At 37.6% G+C, this 21,202-nt stretch overlaps 2 protein-coding genes across 2 annotated transcripts; both read left to right on the top strand.

Annotated features, from left to right (window-relative positions):
• The first annotated feature begins 1,049 nt into the window (after nt 1-1,049).
• LOC141801297 (class II histocompatibility antigen, B-L beta chain-like) lies at nt 1,050-6,179 on the top strand. Its single transcript, XM_074684291.1, has 5 exons — nt 1,050-1,158; nt 3,257-3,526; nt 3,743-4,024; nt 5,806-5,917; nt 6,004-6,179. The coding sequence occupies exons 1-5, from the start codon at nt 1,101-1,103 to the stop codon at nt 6,047-6,049; spliced, it is 768 nt and encodes a 255-aa protein (XP_074540392.1). The 5' UTR covers nt 1,050-1,100; the 3' UTR covers nt 6,050-6,179.
• A 1,197-nt stretch (nt 6,180-7,376) lies between these two features.
• Nucleotides 7,377-13,832, top strand: LOC141801145 (vitelline membrane outer layer protein 1-like). Its single transcript, XM_074684089.1, has 4 exons — nt 7,377-7,586; nt 9,196-9,308; nt 9,844-10,147; nt 12,044-13,832. The coding sequence occupies exons 1-4, from the start codon at nt 7,377-7,379 to the stop codon at nt 12,047-12,049; spliced, it is 633 nt and encodes a 210-aa protein (XP_074540190.1). The 3' UTR covers nt 12,050-13,832.
• The last annotated feature ends 7,370 nt before the right edge of the window (nt 13,833-21,202 follow it).

Below are 21,202 nucleotides of genomic sequence, written 5' to 3'. Positions count from 1 at the left end.
TCATAAGGTGTGTTTCTGACTTGACTCCCAGACCTTGTTTTCTAATTGTTTCTGATTGTTTCTGAATTTCTGACAGCAGCCAGTCGCTAAAAGTTGCTAAAAAACATCAGGTATTCCTAAACCTCTGGACAAACTTTCAGGAAGAAGCTGGATGCTTCACTCTGAGGTTTTGTTTTTCTCTTTGTCCCAGTCACACCAGCAGCTCCTACAACATGTTCTCATTCACATGTTTGCAATGTTTTTCAAAGCATCTCTGAGAGATGAAGGGTGATAATTGCATCTTTTATTGGCAGGCAAAGCGCTAACAACAGAGACTGACCTGCATTTCACACTGCTGCAGGAGTGACACCTAGAAATCCCCTAAACACAGCGACAGATTGAGAACATGATAAAACACAGAAAGAGGGCAGATTGGTTGATTTGTGCACATTTTTTTCTGCACTACTGCTCTGAAAAATAAAAATGTAACAATCAAAACATTTTAAGTACCCAGGAGTTCATTTTTGTTGCTATAGTGCTGAAACAGGTTATCGGTAAATCTGAAATTTTACCCACATTGTATCAGTTTAAAACCTGGCACTGTCACAAACTTAGTAAACAAGAGCAAGAAAAGAAGGAAGTGATTGGTGAGATAATTCTTTTTCAGAAGTGGTCATTGGAACTGAGACAGGGAAAGGAAAATAGAGGTTAAAAAGAGGAAGTGAGGAGCAGACTTGAAAACATTGTCTCTAAAAAGTCTTATCTCTGCTTGCTTTGCTTTGCTCCTGACTGAAGTTAATTATTCTGCAGTGACTGATCAAAAAGCTGCAAAATTAAGGACAGAAGTGGGATGTAACACAAACAGAAGAGCTCAGAGACTGAAAAGTAAAGGTGTGTGAATGTCAATTCCTGTCATGAGGAAGTAAAGAAAAGGAATCTGCTTATTAAATCAAAATAAACGGTCCAAACTGGATAAACCTGTTCATCAGATGCAGCGCTGCCCATGTGTGAGACACTGGATGGTTTGAGGAGGAAGTGGGAGGAAATGAATATGAGCACAACTTCAGGAGCAGGGTTGGGTTTCTGAGGATGAGCTTTCCATTGTAGCTCTCAGTGAGAAGATGGCGATCTGTTTTCTTCACAGACTCATGGCCGTGGTTCTCTGCACTTCACCAGCTGGTACGTCCCTTCATGCTGTCTTATTTTATTTAATAGAGATTTGAATTATGCTGAATGACTAGTTTTTAAAGTAGCCCTGTTGTCTTGTTTCCATCATTCTCTTCTTTTCTATTAAAGTCAATCAGTTAACAAGTCAGTTAACACTAATTCAAAGTGAGCATGAGATCGGAGAAGACTGGTGATTTAAGATACCTTGAATGTGGTTGTGTGAGTGAGTATTTCAGAAACTGTTGATCTACTGGGATTTTCACCCTTAACCATCTCTGGGGTTTACAGAGAATGGCCCCAAAAAACAAGGGAATACCCAGTGAGCAGCAGTTGTCTGGGACACAATGCCTTGTTAATGCCAGAACAGGAAACTGAGGCAACAATAAAGGTTGCAAAACTGGGAATTTCCAAAACTGGAAACTTTCTCAAACCCAGAACTGTGGTCTCAATGGAAATGCGTTAGGCTGGTGAAGTAGTGACTGATGATGATGATCAAACTTGGAATTGTTTGCACATGTGGTTTATGGTACATGGGTGATTGTGCATTCAATCGTGTTGTTTCAGCCATTTTTTTTTTTGAAAACTGCATTTGAGTTCACAAAAAAGGCTCTCGAAATTTTCCGGCTATTTTTTTAAACTGATATTCTAGAAAAATTCATTCCGGTTGACAGAGGCAAAACTCTGAAAACTTTCAACATTTTCAAGCAAAATCTTTCACCTCTTTGCAACCCTAGCTACAATTCTATGAGGTTATATTAGTGCCACAATAAACTGAATTTGAATTAAAATATTGAATTTTGAAAAAGCATGATGTGCAATGGAATTTAATGTTTTGAAATTGAAATTTTTTTTTTGATTGAATTAATGTTTTTTTGAGTTTGAAATTGTATTTTCCTATGAAAATTCAACTCTTTTTATACTTTAATTCATAAACATAGAATTCAACACAGACACAACACAAGAGAGTCAGCGAATGTGTAGAGGGTGTCTGTGAATCTGCTCAACTAGTCTCGCTGACTGGCACATGATGACGTAATGGTCGTGTCGCTCTGAATTGAAATTGAATTCTGTTTTTGAATTTGAATCATGCTTTTTCAAATTCAATATTTTAATTTAAATTCAGTTTTGGGTGGCACAAATATCACCTCATCTAATTCACACAGCAACACCAAAACTGAACCATAGAAGATTGGAAAAATGTTGCCTGGTCTGATGAGTCTGGATTTCTGCTCCACATTCGGATGGTAGGGTCAGAGTTTGGCGTCAACAACATGAAAGCATGGATCCATCCTGCCTTGTATCAACGGTTCAAGCTGCTGCTGCTGGTGTAATGGTGTGGGGGATATTTTCTTGGCTCACTTTGGGCCCCTTAGTACCAACTGAGCATGGTTTAAAGTCCACAGCCTACCTGAGTATTGTTGCTGACCATGTCCATCCCTTTATGAGCACAGTGTACCCATCTTCTGATGGCTACTTCCAGCAGGATAACGCTCCATGTCATAAAGCTGGAATCATCTCAGACTGCTTTCTTCAACATGACAATGAGTTCCCTGTACTCAAATGGCCTCCGCAGTCCCCAGATCTCAATCCAATAGACCTTTAGGATATGGAGGAAAATCTCTGAGGAAGGTTTCCAGCACCAAGAATCAAGACAGTTCTGAAGGCAAAAGGGGTCCAACCCAATACAACCAAGGTCTACCTTACAAAGTATTTGATTCATTAGTGTGTAATAAGTAGGGATGGGTACCGAGTTAGGTACTTATAAAGGTACCAGCTGAATTCTGTCTGTAGTACCCAGTATTGACTCACAAACGTCAAAAGATACCATGTTTAGGTACCTAAGCTCATCCTTGTGACTGTGAGAGAGTGGAAGAGTAGCCAGTTTTCCATACTGGACACAAACACAGCACTGGAAAGTCATATATTGGAGAGAAAAAATGTGAAAAACTGAAAAAAGCTGAGATTGTATTATCCAAAAAATGTAGATTTTTTACCACATAAACAAACAAAAGTACCAAATATTGGAACCGTTGATACCGATTGCCAGGTACCAGACATTGTCCATGTGAAAGGTACCCAACCCTAAGATCTGGTTTTTGGTCTCTTACAGGTGGATATGTGCATCAGATGATGTATGACTGTGAGTACGGTGAAGATATCTCCGACATGCTCTTCATGGTAAAAAACGTGTACAACCAGAAGCTCCTCACTTTCTACGACTCTCGGGTTGGGAAGTACGTTGGCTTCGGAGAGTTTGGCATGAGGAACGCGGCCCATTACAACTCACAGCGCTGGAAAATGGAGCAGAGACGAATCCAAGTGGAGATCCTCTGCAGATACAACGCAAGACTTTTCATAAAGAGCACGCTGGACAGAAAAGGTATGCTTTGTGATTTCTTCTCAGGAAATTTGAAAGCAGGATAAAAGTGGTAACGAACCTCATGAGATTAGTTGTCATCAAAGGAAACTATTCTCCTCTCCCTGTTCTTTAATTAAATGACTTGCAGAAAGCTCTTTAGCCCCTGACTCTCCCTCCTGCACTCTGCCTTGAAGGTCATTTAACCAATTTGGTGCTCTAATCATTTCTATGCTCCAGTGCCTCCGGTTGTCAGAGTCCGTCAGACCGAGCAAGTGGACTATGGGGAGCGGTCCGTGCTGGAGTGCAGCGCTCGGGGTTTCTTTCCTCAGGAAGTGAGGGTGAGCTGGCTGAGAGACGGGGTGAAGGTCACCACGGATGTGTCGTCCACGGAGGTCATGGCCAACGGGGACTGGAGCTTCCAGCTTCACTCTTACCTGGAGTTCGTACCCAGGAGAGGGGAGAGGGTGACCTGCAGGGTGGAGCACAGCAGCCTGCCACGGAGCATGGATGTGGACTGGGGTAAGGGCTGGACCAGATGAGACAACGTGATAAGACAGTGATGACATTTCAGTGCCAGACAAATGAGGTTGCCTGCCTTTCCCTGCCTCCTGGCCAATGAAGCTGGAAGAGGCCTCAGCCCGAACCTTGACCCTGAACAAGATACTAAGAGGTGTATGTGGTGTTTTGTACAAAGTCCCTCCCTCCTGTTTCAGCTCAGTAAGGGGCATTATTAAAACTCTAATCTGGTTCGATAACTCTTCATTTTCACAGAACAAAGAGGAAATCCACATCTCTGTATCAGGTGTCACTTCAACATCAGACAGTCACCGAATGAACTCAAAATGCCACCTTCACCCAATGCGTCTCCATAATAATTTCAAATGCAGAAGAGCCTTTTTTAGTGACTAGTGAAACAGATCCAGCTCTGTCAAAGAAGCTGTTACAATGGGCGGCAGTTCAGGACTGATTATCAGAAAAATACCGCTAAAATGAGTGTTAATTTCACCTGGCAGTATGACAGCAGGCTTATTTTTCGTTTTTGACTTAATTTTTTCTTTTTAAATTACTATTGACTTTTAAAAATTTAAACAAGGAAGACGTGAGATCATGAGGGGAAAAAAACAAGGCAGTGTAAGGTGGTACTTTACTGGTTAAATATCCCAAAACAAATTTATGTGATCCAACATCATCAGAATAATCAGTGGGCTAAATGTAAAATTGACATTTTTATCACCTAAAGCCTGAAATGCCTTTTTTTTTTGTTGTGTCTAAGCAGCCACCTGCCTCAGGATGCTAATGACAATTGTCACAACGCTTTAATGCTCTACTACCTGGATGCAAACAAGCGCAGGTGATGGATAGCACCTTGTAGCATAGCACATTTTTTCTTATCTGAAAAATGAAGATAAAGTTGAATGTTTACCGCCACTGGTTAAACTATAAAAGACTATTTAGATAAAACATACACTTTCAAAAAGGTAAAAACAAAAAACAAACAAAAAACCCCCCCAGCACAGTACCCCCCCCCAAAAAATAAATAATTAAATAATTAAATAAATAAATAAATAAATAAATAAAAAATTAAAATAATAATAATAAAAAAGAAATAATAATAAAATAAAATAATAAAATAATAACAAAATAAAATAAAAAATAAAAATTGATAAAATAATAAAATAAAATAAAAATAAAAATGAAACAAAAATAAAATAGAATAAAATAAAATAAAATAAAAAATAGCTAGCTGCATAACAATGACCATCTTCATTAAGGGAAAAACAAATCACAATTCTAAGCTGTTATAATACATAACATAACATAAAGTAACATAACATATAACATAACATAACATAACATAACATAACATAACATAACATAACATAACATAACACAACATAACATAACATAACATAACACAGCTTACCTGCAGCCACTTTGTCACGTTGACTCAATCATCCAGAATTATTAGTTGTTCAGAAAACAGTTTTTATTATTTTTTATACTTTAAAGTTAAGTGTGAGTATACATTCCTGTTATAAAGTTAGAAAACCAGAGATGGAAGAATCAAAATGCCTTAAAATGAAAGATCAACATGAGTGAAATAGATTTACTGAAATTTTGCAAAAGCTTCATTAGTTGTCAATTATGTTGTGGAGAAAACCTTATTTCTCTCATCAGATTTTAAATGTTGGGTGTTCAGTTTTCTTTGTTATTGGTCCTGGAGTCTTGCTTTAAAGAAACATAAAAAAATCTTTATTGAACCACAAAAGCATCAAAGATTTCCCTCTCTTGTGCTGTAGATACATATCTTCTGGATGCCAAGCACATGAAGATGACAGTGGGGATCACCTGCTTCTGCATCGGCTTCATCACAGCAGCAGGTGGAGCTGCTTACTACAGGTGGAAAAAGATGTGAGTTAAAAAAATACTTCACTTTTTCTGTCAAATACCAGCTAAGATTATACAAGCTTTATCACTTCTTCTTTTCTTTTCATCAGGTCTGACTACAGTCCGAGCAGACTAGGACCAAACTCAGGATTATGAGGGGTTTTGAACAGTGTATTGTGGAGAAAAACACAACTAGATTGAGTTTACTGTACTGATCCATACCAGAAAACGGTCAAGGCTGGGAGTCCGAGCAGCGAAGGCTGCAATATGGACGACAACCTGTGTAAATGGGGCGCATGCTTTAACGGCTAGACCAGAGGTGCCCTGTCTGGACAAGGCAAGGCAAGTTTATTTGTAGAGCAAAATTCATACACAAGGCAATTCAAAGTGCTTTATAGCTAAACTAAATTAAAATCACAATATGCGAAATATACTCACTGTCTAAACTTTTTTGAAGAGTATTGGCATCATTAAGCTTAGTTTGGTATCATGCTTTGCAACTTTACTGTTTTATTCTCTTGCACTGGTTGAAAAGCCTTTTCTGTATCAGCCTTATGGTGACATGTTGACATGTTGACTTTTGTGAATTCTGTTTGCTATCTTCATCCTTTAAACTATCCTTATTGATCCTTTACAGTAATATTTTAAAAATACTTGCACTTGGGTCTCTTCTTCATTTGTTTCCCTTTTAATGTGAGAAAGTGGAGCGCAGCAGCTGTATTCAGGAAAAAGCTAAGAAGAGTACACAAACCTGCCAAAAAAAGTCTTTTAACTAACAAATTTGTAGCAAAAGAGTAAGTTTTTTTAATAATTAACTATCGTGGCATTTTTTTAAAATGTATTTATTTTTACTTTTATTAGTCCAGTAGGTGGCAGTAATGCCCGTTTAAGCTGGTTGCAAACTGTCAATCAAATCAAGAAAAGGAAGAACATTCTCAAATCTTATGTTAACGTTTTTACACATTTAGCTTCATTTACAAAAACATTTATTAATTATGTGCTCATTGAAAATAAAATTGGGATTCATCCAGTGTTTCTTGTCTTGTTGTCCCCTGGTATGTAGACAAGTCAATATATGGAGATCAATATGTGAATAAATTTGTAGCTTTATACTTTTATGATCACTCAGCACACGTCGACAGCTGAACCGTATCCTGTGGATGAAATTTGTAAAAGTAACACAAACCTGCGGATTTCCTGCAGGCTGGTGATGTGAAATATTAAAATAGGATCAGATTCACTTTGTGTTGTGAACAGTTACTGGAAAGCACAGCATGGACCCTGTGAGTTCAAACATCAGTGAGAAAAACTTTTCTTCTGACAGCTGTTATTCCCACAGCTCGATGTGACTCTGTCAATGATTCATCCGGATACCAGAGGCCTGTTTCAGAGTTTGTTGGGGAGATATAAAAGCCTGAAGCTCGGTGCCCTGATACTTGTTAGTTGGCATTTCAGAGTGAAATACTGACTCACTGCTGCCAAAATGGCAAGTCTGTTCACCGTGCTGGCTCTGCTGGCTGTGTTGTCTGGTGGCCTGTGTTCGGAGAAGAAGTTCCTGCTCCGAGCAGGGCAGGCCTTTAACAGCAGACAGTACAGGTCCGTGCTCACTGTGAGCAATGGAGAGAAGTTTGGAAACTGGACCTGGCCTGAGATGTGCCCTGATGGGTTCTATGCTGTTGGCTTCAGTCTCAGGGTAAATGCACTCTCATTCAAATTTAACCATACTTATTAAGAATAGAAAGCTTGCTTGACTGTTTTATAGATACATTTTTCAAACAGGTCTGTACAATGAAGTTAAATTTAAAGACAACACAAAGGAAAGAAGCGTCTCTTGTAACTCCAGGCAAAGATGCCAAAAATCAACCCAAGCATCATGAAGATAGCCAAAGTTATTTTAACGTCTCATTGTTTAATTAGATAAAATAAATTTACGGAAATGTTTCATAGATATTAGCCAAATACATTAACATAGTCACTTCGTTTTTTTTATTTATTTTTTATTGCTTCATCATTTTGAGGCAGTAAAAAGTAGAAAAGAAACAAATTAAGGTGGCTAACAGTAGTGTTAGTACAGTTATGTTGGCTAATTTGTGGTAATGTTAGCTAAATAACGGTAGGGTTAGCGTGTTAACTGCAATTGCTGCTAATTCACGCAGCTATAATGTTAGATATTCAATATCAGTGTTAGCTATTTGGCTAAGTTAAAATGATAGAAATTTAACTGTGGTGGTAGCTAGTTAGTTGCAATGTTGGCTTGTTACCAGCAATGTTAGCTAGCTAGCTCAGTTGAAATGTTATTGATTTAACCGCAGTGTTTGACGGTGAGTTTTAATGTAAGCTAAATAAGTGTAGGGTTAGCTAGTTAGCGCAGTTGTAATGTTAGATATTAAACCACGGTGTGAGTGAACTATCTCAGCTGTAATGTTAATATTTAACTGCAGTGTTAGCTAGTTAGTGGTAAAGTAAGCTTGTTGATAGCAATGTTAGCTAGTTTGCTCAGATTTAGTGTTAGAAATCTAACTGCAGCTAGTTGCAGTGTTAGCCAAACAAGTGTTGTACAAGCTAGTTATTGTAAGAAATCTAACAGCAGTGTTAGCTAGCTTAGTGTCCTGTAATCTAGCAAACTGATAAGTAATAAACAGGCTGTTTTTTTAAACTATTTATTTTTTTCGTAAGCTAGTGTTCTTAGCTAACAGAGCCCATATTACTCATCAGTTGTGTTATCTTCAAGCAAAGCTCTGTATTTCTCTTGATTTTACTATCTCGTCAGAAATTATAATAGAAAAGCAAGATTTAAACATATTAATCTGGAATACAGAAATGAAACAGTGTAGTTAAATTTTTGTGTATTTTCCTCCAGTCTACCTCGGGCCTATATGCCTTTTGAGCACTTTTAATAGCCTTGTGCACAACAGGTGCTGTAAAAAAAAACAAAACAAAAAAAACATAACTTGCAGAAAATAACATTCCTTAATCAATGGAAAATTCATTTTTAGGTACCATGGTTCATAGTATATGAGTCCAGCAGTCTAAATCTCAAAAATAAGTAAAATATCTTTCTCAGTATTTCACCTCTGTGAGTTCCTCCATTGTAACACTGCCCAGTACACACTATTACATCAGCAAAGAGCTGCTCTGACCAACACTGAGGGTTATAGTCTCATAGAACAGGTAGTACTTCAGTGAGATAACCTGTTGGCACTTGGCAGCTTCTTTTCCAATAATAAGATAACGACGAGAAGATAACAATCCTGTTTAATCATTGCTGTGACAGCTTTGGGAACTGACGCTTGTTTCCTCAGGTGGAGTCAAACCAGTACGGGTCTGACGACACCGCCCTGAACGGTATCCGCCTTATTTGTGCTAAGGATGACAGCAGAGACTTCCTGTACTCTATCGAATCCCACACCGGATAGTAAGTCTCCAGTAGCCACACTTTTTGATCAATTTAACTGCAAGTGGATTGTTTCTCCACAAAGCACTCGATCTGAAAATGCACCCTCACTGAAAGCTTGGTTTTCTATTGATGGGCGCACATTTCCCCTCTTCAATATAATCATTTTGATTTTAGGGAGGAACTCTGTCTGCTGGACGGTAATGGACACATCAATAGAAATGCTTTCCTTCACCCTCTGTGAGCTTTTCTGCCACTTACACTAAAATGTTTGTATTGATGAATTTCAGTATGCAGCTGTTTTTGTCTGGGAACAGATCTATCTAATGAAAGAGATATAAATGGCTGTATTATAAAGGTTAAGTAAGCGTAAGTTAAACAAGCAGCACTTTAAGAGCAGTAGGAGGCTTGAGAAAGGATTGGGAATTGAAAGCACCTCTCCTGCCAGGATTGTAAATGAGTTACTCAGATGTTAAAATGTCCCTCTTGTGTTTCCAGCCCTCATCTTGGATCTTCTCCTAATTTTTTCCTCTTCTCTTCTTGATTTCCACTCCAGTTTCGGTGACTGGTCCAGCCCCCAGTACTGCCCCAGCGGTGTCCTTACTTCCTTCCAGCTCCGCGTCGAGTCCCATCAAGGCCTGTTCGGAGACGACACGGCCGCCAACAACATCAAGTTCCGCTGCAGCAGTAACCCTGTGCTGGAGGGGCCCGGCATGCACTGGGGCGAATACGGCCACTGGAGCGAGACGTGTACCGACGGAGGAATCTGCGGCATTGAGGCCAAGATGGAGGATTACCAGTTGGGCCTGGATGACTCCACCCTCAACGATGTGCGCTTCCATTGCTGTGACAGGCAGCAGGTAAGAGGGAAAGGTGACTTTATTTGGGTTTAAATGAGAGGTGTGCAGAAAGCCACAAGAGCATTTCCAGTGTGTTTAAGATACTTGCATGAATATTTGGTCTGTAAAAATCTTGTTAAATTAAATGAAATTCAGGAACATAAACCATCAATAAGAGGATCGACTGAGCCAGTTACATTAAAGGAAAGACAGAATGTGCTTTTAAAGGCACATTGCGCTACTGATGGAGATTTTAATGATGACACGCAACATTTTCCAGATGTTTCCTCACGGTTAAGATGAAGGACAATGTCTACATAAAAAAAATTAACCACCAGCTGTTCTTTGTTTCCAGAAATGCTCTTACTGATTTTACAAATTACTTATTGCCTGATAACCAGGACAAAGGTTTGCATATGAGGATAAATCCATGTAAAACATCCTGCAATGATGGGAACATTGAGATGTGCTACGACACTGCTGTTCTCTCTGCTGCGTTGTGAACTTCACATCAGGCCTTGAAACTGAATTTTCAGCTCATGTGTTCTCAAAAGAAAATCATTTTGAGGTGAATTAAGGTCAGAGAGAAGCAACAAAGCTTTCTTACAATTTTTACCCTGAAATTTTTATTTCTCTGAATTTAACTGAAGCAAATTCAAAATGCAGCATTGAGAGGACTTGAATTTTATTCTTTATCAGAGAACTAAAAACCACTCTACAAGGTTTATTCATGATTTCTCTGCTTCTTTTTAACCATGGTGAGCTCTCATGAACAGATGAAAAAAAATTCCTCTCTTTGAATGTGATAATCAAATAGGGGAACTGGAATTTTAATAAAGATTTTTAAATCATTCGTAAAACTGGACAAAATATTCAAGAAACACTACAAAAACTGTTCTTGATAATGCCAGGATTTATACGGGAGCCTGAAGGTCAAATACACAAAAACTGATGACAGAGAAAACATTCCACTGAACTCCAAAAATTTATCCAATTTATAAGTATTTCGAACAGAAAAAAGTGAGTCAGGTGAAAAAAAAAAAAGATTAAACGTATACAGCCTTTTTTTTTTTTTTTTTTTTTTTTTTTTTTTTAAATAATAAAATGTTTGCCTCTTTATAAAACAAAATTGTGTTTTAAGAAAAAAAAGTCCACTGAAATGTTTAATGGTTATTAAAGCATTAAAACATTTTGTGGACTGATTTTGAGTTTGGTGATATGATTTCAGGTTTTCATTCAACTTCTTACATTTGATTGAAAAAAAAATCTTCAAAAATATAACAGAAATATTTATAATTAAAATCAAATAATTTTGTGTATCATTGATTAAAAATTTTGGGATTTTATGATTTTTTTTTACTTTTAGTATTTTTTTTGTGCGGTTTTATCATTTAGTAAAACATTAAACTGTTTATGAAATAATGTGAGTTATAAAGTGTTTGAATTAAATATTTTTGTGTAAACTGCAACGATTTGGCAGTTATTAAATATTTTTATTCTGTGATTTGATTTTGAGTCTAATGAAATATTGCTGTTTTGGGAATTTCTTTTGTGTTTGATGATATAATTTTTTTTCTTACTGTTTTGTATTAAAAAAAAAGAATTTTTTTTTGTCTTTAATAAAATACTTTTGTAATTTGATGTTTTATTTTCGTGTTTGATGAGATAGTTCAGTGAAATTTTGTGCATTTGACTCTCTGGGCCACCATAGATTTATGTTTCATGGTCATTTTGTCATTTTAAAATTCAGGTCTCATGATACACATGGCCATACTAATCTGATGGCACCTGTCTTGAGTGATATGAAATTGAAGCATTTGACTTTCAATCTTCAAAAGCATTGAAATTAAAAAAATTAAATGTGATTCATTTATTCAGAGATGTTTTTTAACCGTTTGATTTTTTTCTTTTTTTCAGCAGTGATCGGCCCTGAAGTCAACAATTACCACTGACACAAAATAATAAAATAACCAAGAGCTCATCTGAATTGCTTCCTCCTTCCTGGTGATTCCCAGCACCTGAACTCCTGAAGTGTTTGGTGTCAGTGCTTTTCTTTCCTGAAAACAGTTTAAACCAGAATCCAGAGCGATGCTCACTGTGAGGTTATTTTTGCAGCTCTCTCGATAAAGTTAAGTGTCACCTTCAGCAGGAGAAAACAGAAAGATTAAGGAGCATCTCTCCACATCAACCTCCTCATCTGAAGAGCCTCTTTGAACATCATGTCACCCTCATCACCGTGAACGCAGCATGTTTTCACACTCCATCTAATGATCCAATGAGCTTCCAGCAAAGTCATAATAATCGTCAGCAGCAAACAGAGCAGCTGACACAGGCATTTCCCAGAATTCCTGCTGGAACTGAGATAATTAAGAAATGACAAGAGAGGGGATATTAATTAATTTACAGTTTAAGGCCTGACAGAGGTTGATAAGACACCGATTGGCATGCACAGAGGTAATTGTGTTAATTAATCGGTGAGTAGTTAATCTGCAGAGTGTGTGCAGAGGGTTGGGGAGGACGTTATCAAACGGTGCCGTAATGGTTTTTAAAAGATTTTGCAAGTCAAGGCAAAGTGATTACAGCCTTAAACACAGAGCTACAGACCGCCTCTCTGTTCTGGTGAATGAAAACGCATGTTGACCTCACAGCTGGGTTCAAAATGTGCTTACAGGAGACAGACGCTGAAGTGGTCAGCTTGGGATTACAAATATGTAAATATATGCAGGAGAAGGAGGGGCTGTGCATGTGAGGTGTGAGGTATGAGCTCGCTGTTTTCATTCTTTTATCTGTTTGTTTTTCTCTTTAGATTTTTGTTTTGAAGCCTACAGAGTTTTTTGATTATCACTGTCTTCAAAGCAGTCTTAATAACAAAGATGAGGTGCATAAGGAAGATGGTGTGCAGCCAAGTTCAGGTTAAGTTTCAAAGTCCATGCTGTTTCGATATTCACATAGGAGAAAAAGTTAAAGATAAGATCTGCAGGAACTTTTGTTCCTCGTTAGTAAACACAACATTCAAACTGGGCTCCTCCTCCATGGCTCAGTGCCAGCAGCAGCACACACCCACAACCTCTGATGGAAGCTGTGAACACACTCACTAGCCCAGCAACTACCTGTAGTATCATGTTTTCATTGTGGGAAAACCTCGAAAGCCATGCACATGACTCCACAAGTTAGCACAAGCTAATCACAGGTATTTCACACATTAGCATAAAGCCAACTTGCATCACTTTTTGTCTCGTGCTGCTCTCCAAGTGCCTGAAAAGTGAATCAAAGCCAAGCCAAAATTCACCCTCTTTTAATGAAAAGCTTCATCTGGCGTTTCATTTCACTTTGGTTGTGTTTTTCTTGCTTGGTGCTGTGTCCACTATGATAACTGCTAGGGTTAGCTTTTTCAACTTGCTAATCAACATTCAAAGTAACGCTGTGTTCCAGGCAACCTGTGACTCTTGTTTTCCCACCTGTAACTCATGAAAGTTCACTGGAACAGCAGTTGAACTCGTACCAGATAGACTAACTCAGAGTTACGGCTTGTGATGTCACATCACTGCCAAAACAATACAATTATATAGTAATGTAATATGATAGTGATATGATAGCTCTGGTATTAGCTAGCTTTCAGTGCACTAATACAAAATATGCTAAAATATAACTACAAATACTGTAAAATATAAAGTATAGGCTTCTGTCACCTTATGTGCTGTTTCCCCTCCTCCACTTCACTCAAATGAGCAAGTTGCAGGCTTCTTTGGTGATTGCTATATGCTTTAAATGTCTGTCATATTGATTTGTTAACATACCAGAATTCCTTAAACTCACACCGAAATTGTAGTTTGCTTTCAGGTTGGAACTCAGAGATTTCAACTAGGAAATTTCGGATCTACGGGTTGCCCGGAATGCAGCATTACTTGCATAACTTGCAGCATCTGTGATTCGTTGATGTAACCACAATTAGGATCTGCCCAGAAGTGTCCCAATAAAACCAAAATATCAACATTCAGGCAGAGGAGTGGGTTTGAGGCAGACACAGACACTGACACACATGTAAAGAAGCCCAGAAGTGACAACTGAGCAGGATTATTCTCGTAAAAGTTGACATTTTATTTTTTCAGAAAATCCTGCAGACCCTAACTTTAAGTATGTTCCAATTTTAAATCTGGAAATACCAAAAAAAAAAAAGAAAAACAAAAGAAAAAAAAGAAAATAAGGAGAAAAAAAAGATCACACGGTTAAGCAAGTAAACCTGCATGTTTTCTGTCTTTTCTGACCCACAGTTCTTTGCACAGCCACAGCTTTGCACCATTTTCACATCTCTGAAGAGCAACATGTCTTTTACCTATCATATGAATGTGAATGTGTATGTGATGTGGTCTTCAGGGTCAGTTGAATCCTGCAGAGCTTCTCCTGAAACTGTACTCGAGGTCTGAAACTTCCCAAATGGCAGAAATGCTGCACTGAATTGAATGAAAACGTATTAAAAGTGATGCTCAAGGCTGCTAGAAAACATTCTCCTGATTGAAAGGTGCTGCCATGGGAACAAGAAATCTGTTGGTTAAAATATTTCACTCTGTGAACCACAGCGGAATTTGGAACAAGCTTACACAGTGAATAAATGAACCTGTCAGCTGATTTCTTGATACTCAAAAAGTTATGTGACTTCCATGCTACTGGAAGAGATGGGACAAAGGAAAAACTGTAAAGAGTGAAACAGCAGAGGGTAGATAATGTAAAAATGATGGCCCATGCATTCAGAAAGCCTCTGTCACCAAAGGTCTGTACAGAGAGCCTTAACTCTTTTTAAGCGGCACGGTTTCTAGATCCAGAGCTGCGACTGACACTAAAATGATTTCTACGACTAAGAAGTCTTCATTCAAATATGTTGAATGTCCAAATTAAAAACATTTAAAGCTTTTAAATTCAGACATACCAAGGGAAAAGGAAGTGACTGAGACAACTTTTGGTACCTAGTATCAGTCAGTCTGCAAGAAGCAACTGTTTCATTGAGACAGCTCATGGTGGTGAAGCTGAAAGTCTAGGTGCAGACCAGGTGTAGGTTGCAGGTGCAGAGCAGAGAAAGAAAACAGAACATCTGCAGCTTAAATACAAGGGAGGGCTGAAGAGTTCATGGCCTGACCAAGAAGGAGTTATGCCATAGTGACAAAACTTTGCATGCAATTAATTCAACATTTTCTGACACTTACAGCACGGTTTATTTTCAGATTAACTGACGGTGATGTAGTGTTTGAGGGCTTTGAAAAGTCGAACCATAGACATTTTGTAAACATGGATACAATTTGGCACCGTGTTGTTATCAAGTATCTGCAGAACCCACAAAGACATTCACGCCAACATGGTAGCTACATTAGGAGATGATGCTCCAGCTTTATCAACTGTAAAAAAGTGGGCAGCTGAATTCAAGAGGGGTAGGGAGAGCCTTCACTGCAAAAAAATGAAATCATAGGAAGTTTTTTTGTCTTATTTTCAGTAAAAAATAACTTGAAACAAGAGATTTTTCTGGAATGGTCAAGCGAATGTGGCTCATATTAAGTTTAAAAACACATTTTCACTGAAATGAGACAAAAACACTTGTTAAGGTTTTTTTTTGCAGTGTTAAAGATGACCCAAGGTCCTGCCACAGCAACAACCAAAGAAAACATTGACTATTTAAAAAACAAACAATACCTCAAGTGTCAGAAGAAGTTGAATTAAATGCATGCCAAGTATCATCACTATGGTATAGACTTCAAAAGACTGAGATCTTATCAAGTGTTTTTGTCTTATTTTATGTAAAAATTGTCTTTTTGCACTTGATTTCTGACACTTTCAACCGATCAGTCCAAGAAAGTTTTGTTTCATGTTGTTTAAAGACAAAAATGAGGTCTGACTTGCTTGTAATAGGTAAAAAAATCTGCCAAATGGAACAAGAAAAATTTGCTTGAAACTAAAAAAACGTCTTGATAAAAGTTCATTTTCTCTTGTTCTATTTGCATTTTTTTTTTGCTTGTTACAAGCAATTCAGACCTCATTTTTCTCTTTAAATAACTTGAAACAACATTCTTCTGGACTGATCAGTTGAATGGCTCATATTTAGTCTAAAAGACATTTTTACAAAATATAAATAAGACAAAATCACTTGATAAGATTCTGTTTTTTTCCAGTGTACCTCCTTCCTAGTCAGGCTATGAACTTTTCAGCCCACCCTCATAGTCTGTGGCTCCACAGATAGACTGCAAATCAATAGAAACTGACCTGAATTTATCGCATTTGGACAATGCAAATGATTTTTTATTACAGGTAAAACCACAATTAAAAAATCCAGAAAAAAAATCCAGATTAATGCTTTGAAATAAAAGACATAAGCAGGAAATGTTCAGGTAAAGAAGATGTTTTTCTCATAGTTAATCCGACTTTAGATTTCAGTACTAATACCAGAAGAGCACCCTGAAAGCACAGACCTCCACCAAGCATATTGTGATTGTCACCAACACTTAAGTCCTACTTTAATGTTATACTCCCTTTCAGCAGACTGTCTGCTACAATTCGGTGTTAGTTGCAGGTTTGTACGATAATTTGTTACCTGACAGTGTTGAGAATTATGATGACCCTGTACATATTTCATATTCTGGATCTTAGTATACAGAATATTTCCAGGATCTGGATCGTACTTTAACATCTATCAGAAACTATGGTGACCTTGTCTTGTATTGTTTTGCAAAGCAATCCGACCATTTATGGTGGAGTTATATACACATATGGTGAAAACAGCCCTATCTCACAATGATAAAGAATCCTTAAAAAAAATCCTGGATCCAGACGTTGATCCAGATCACCTCCAAAATTTAGTCACTTCTTTCTTATCCCATTTCGAACATTTCCTGAACATTTCATCAAGATCTGTTTGTTACTTTTTGAGCTTTGTTTGTGTTTGATGCGTCAGATGGCCACTAGATGGCACTGCTTGATCCCCCATAACACCAGAAACAATGACTTTTATGACATGATCCAACCAATATATAAACATCTACACTGGTTTCATGGGTTCAGTGGTTTCTGGATTGATCCATTAAACACTTCAATACACTCCACACCTGGCACCACCACCAGCCCCACCTCTTTGTGAGCCTGTGGGCAAGAAAGAGCAACAACCAGATCCACATCACCCCCACCCTGAGCGCTGTTATTGCACCCTGAACCACAATCACAAACATTTTTCTGCTAAAACGTCATAATTCAAAGCACACGCAGTCAGCTGTTACATAGCTGTGCCTCTGGGTCCTTCACTGGAGCCTAAAGGAGGTGTACTGCTGCAGGTCAGAAGTATAATATCCAAAATACAGCCCCATGTGTGTCAAACCGGCTCAGCTGCTCCTCAGCGGTCCCCAGTCTGCTAAAGAGCCATTACCCCCTCCTGCTGTGAACACAATAGATCTGGTGTTTGTGGTTTTGGTTGAAGGCAAAGCTCTCCTCTTAATGACCCCCTGCTCCCCTGAGCTCCCAGCTCATGATAGATCACACCCGCAGTGTTGACTCAACTGTAAATATACTTCTCTTCATAAACACTGTAAACCCTTGGTTTTTTATGTGAAATATGGATGCATGGAGGGACAGTTTTGGGACTGAATTGCCTTGTTTTGATGTAAGGTCGAAATAAATGGTGTTGTTGTGGTGTTAGTGAGCAATAAAGTTGATCTATCCTGAGGTTTCTGCAGTAATGAAGGTAATAACCAGATGGAGCAGATTTCCTAAGAAAAAACAAGTTCCCTCTTTGGTGGGAGAAAAAAAGTGATTTGGATCCACAAGACTCATTTCCCAGCTGCATTCTGCTCCTTACTGCATTTCCAGTGTTCAGTGGACCAGAGCTTTATCTCTCTGTTACTCTCTTTATGCTCCAAAGGCATTCTGGGTAGTCCTGAATGTGCACCACTGTCCCTGACATTTACATATGTTTGCTGTCTTCATGAACATGGAAACCAGTTGGTTAAATCTGCTCTTCTATTGCATAAAATGAATGTTAGATATTAAAAGAGGAGTGCAAAATACTGCAGTTCCCAAATTGTCCACTTGAGGCTCTAAAAGCCAAGAAAAATCTGTTGGAGCTAAAATCAAACTTTCTCGTCTAGTGTGAGCTGTACAGGAGAATGTTTGTAAACCTCATCCCTCTTAATCATATTAAAGCCCCTATAGGTAACTTTTGGCTTGTGATCATTTCGGCACCCCCTGTGGACAAAGATGCACATGATTTTGTTTCGTACATACAGAAGAAGCTTCTCCTGACAAAAAGCTCCTTTAACAGTCACCGGTATGACGATTCTGAAATATTTCAGGTGCAAAATATTTTCAAACACTTTTTTTTGAAGCATTTTATCTGTCTTTATGCTGATGTTCTGGTTTACTTTGATTGTGGTGGCCCTGAAGTGCAACATAGGATGACAACAAAATGGGAGATGTAACATCAAAAAATGCAACAATAAAAAGAGAATGTGACAACAAAAAAGAATACAAGGCAAAAATGAAAACAGGATAAGAACAAAACAACAATAATAAAGAGAACAGCAGAAAATGACAAACAAAAGAAAGTTGTCAACAAAAAATACATTGAAAAGGTACATACCTGCTGGTATCAAGAATTCTTGTTGATTGGAAGAAAACGCTGTTCATCTTTTAACTGCAAAGAAAAGCTCTATCCCAAGTCAGTTTCCAAACAGTTGTGCTATGATGTGAAATGAACTCAGTCTAGTTTATCAGCCAGGAAATGGTCCAAAATAGTATGATGTGTTAGGGCTAGGGCTGTCACTTTAACGCGTTAATCAGATCAATTAATTTCACCACAAATTAACGCGTTATAAAAATTAATGCAAGATTAACTCATTGGCTGCCAGCCTATTTCAGAGCAACTTGAACGATCTTTCAAGACCCAAATAATCTTGTTTTCTCTGACCATGTAAACACCAAAACTACCTAAGAAGATTGGACTCTCTACTTCTCTTCCTGTTTTTGATCCAAATAACAGACCAAAGATACTTTTTTAGATCACATTCATCTTGGGTGCTCCATCCTATGATCCTCTCCTTGATCTTTTGATCACTGAACTACCGAGACACATCCTCAGTTGGAGCGTGAGCTGCCTGAACTTTTCTGACTTGCAGCGTCTCCCTATGTCTCTGTCATCTCACATCTTCTCCTTGTATCCATGCTGAGTTCTCGTCCAAAGAGCGCACCGCTCTCACCCACAGTTTACAAGCAGGATTTTGATTGACAAGCTCTGCCAGACCCTGCCTCCCCCTGCTAAAAAACATAATTTACTTCTTTTAACACAGTGCACAGGTGCACAACGTCAATGGCAGGAAACCTGGACCTTTTAATATTGGCCAGTTGAAAAAAATGTGGATCTACAAATCTTCTCTTATATGTGTATTCATTTGATTAGTCATGAACTACAGTTTTGTAATGTCCTAGAATTCAAATTCTTTATTTGGGGACTTTAAACAGATATGAGATTAAAATGTGATTAATTAGATTAATTAATTACAAATCCTGTAATTAATTAGATTAGACAGCACTAGTTATGGCCATCAAAACACACCAACAAGCAAACAAAAAAACAAAACAAAACAAAAAACAAAACAAAACAAAACAAAACAAAAAATAGATAAATAAAAAAGGGGTAGAGGCAAATAGTTATATTATATATTATAATAATTATATATAATTAATTATATAATTATATCCAAATCTAAATCATTGTTTTGATTTACTGCAAGAGTTTATGTTTTTGTTTGTTTTGCACTTCAGGGCAACTGTATCTTGTAAATGAGGAAGAGGCAACCATATTAAGTTTAAACTGTTTATGGCCATCCTAAAATCACTCATAGGGGCTTTAAGTATAGTTTGAGGTGTGGCTGATTTGACTGACAGGTGGATGGGTTGCAGTTGTCAGCAAGTGAGCAGAGATTTAACCTAAACTTTTACTCTCTGGATGCTTCTAGATCACATGAAAGTTATTTCTAGACAACTGACGTTGCAGACCCTCACGAAAGAAAAATATATTGCAGCATATTGGAACATATCATGTTATATATTCGGTAATATATTCCCGTATATGAGATTTAGTATTCATATTTTCCAGTATATTGCAATATATGGAAAGTGGCAAACATTTGTATATTTTGCAATATATTGCAATATACTTCATGAATATATAATATATTGTATATGTGCCCTCAATATATTATTCCATGTATATCATAATATATCAATAATAAATTACAATACATTTCAAAAAATACATTGGTACATATATTTTTCTTTCGTGAGGGAAGTCTGTTCTTTTTTGAACGGTATCTAAAGGTGTCACTGACCCTGACACCTCCTGCGAACACACAGCTGGGATCTGTCATATTGTGCAGACGTGTGGAAAGATCCACCAACAGGATTAATTTTTGATATTTCTCTGAAAATCTTTAGGTTGAAAAGACCAGAATGTGTTGTTTAAATCTCCAGCAATAAAAAAACACTTTCTGATTGTAATAAATGTTACTTTTACATCTGCGGGGCAGAGTCCTGCTGCCCCTCGAGGGAGAAACTTGATTTTGACAAAAAAAACTGAACGCTGGCTTATCTTATCTTATTTGGCTTCTGTTTTTATTAGCTAACATGCTAACACTAGACTTAAGGGAGTTAGGTGTTGTTTCCCATTCGTCGGATTTCCTTGTAGTTTGACTGGTTTTCCAAAGTCAGCTTTTTAAGATAAAGTGGAATGTGATAAGTTTGTTTTGCATGATCCCAGAGGGGAATACGTGTCATAAATTCAGATTAAAAACAAAGAGGTGATCGTCACTCTTTTGTTTTTATCACACCCTGAGTGGAAGAGGTTTACATGCAAGTTGATATGAACAGTATTTTATATAAAACTCAACAATGCTTTAGGACTCTGAGTTATTCTTACAGCAGCTGCTCAAAGACACTCACACATTTCATATCCTCTGACACAAAAGAAAGGAGGACACGTGTACACATTAAATATAAATCATTTTATAATATACAAATTGTACAGATGTCATGAACAATAGGAATGTGGAC

Source organism: Halichoeres trimaculatus, unplaced genomic scaffold, assembly GCF_033239565.1.
Source record: "Halichoeres trimaculatus isolate MK-OKI-2021-1 unplaced genomic scaffold, fHalTri1.1 fHalTri1_scaffold_12, whole genome shotgun sequence".
NCBI classification, from domain to species: Eukaryota; Metazoa; Chordata; class Actinopteri; order Labriformes; family Labridae; genus Halichoeres; species Halichoeres trimaculatus.
The sequence above is the reverse complement of the archived record's forward strand: the minus strand, read 5'-3'. Positions and strand labels throughout refer to the sequence as shown.

Bases quoted from the DNA above. Each gene is read 5' to 3' on its own strand.
- LOC141801297 (XM_074684291.1), top strand. From the start codon at position 1,101: ATGGCGATCTGTTTTCTTCACAGACTCATGGCCGTGGTTCTCTGCACT. The intron at 3,527-3,742 runs GTATGCTTTGTG...TCTATGCTCCAG, and splicing joins GAGCACGCTGGACAGAAAAG to TGCCTCCGGTTGTCAGAGTC. The intron at 5,918-6,003 runs GTGAGTTAAAAA...TCTTTTCATCAG, and splicing joins TACTACAGGTGGAAAAAGAT to GTCTGACTACAGTCCGAGCA.
- LOC141801145 (XM_074684089.1), top strand. From the start codon at position 7,377: ATGGCAAGTCTGTTCACCGTGCTGGCTCTGCTGGCTGTGTTGTCTGGT. The intron at 7,587-9,195 runs GTAAATGCACTC...TTGTTTCCTCAG, and splicing joins CTGTTGGCTTCAGTCTCAGG to GTGGAGTCAAACCAGTACGG. The intron at 9,309-9,843 runs GTAAGTCTCCAG...TTTCCACTCCAG, and splicing joins ATCGAATCCCACACCGGATA to TTTCGGTGACTGGTCCAGCC.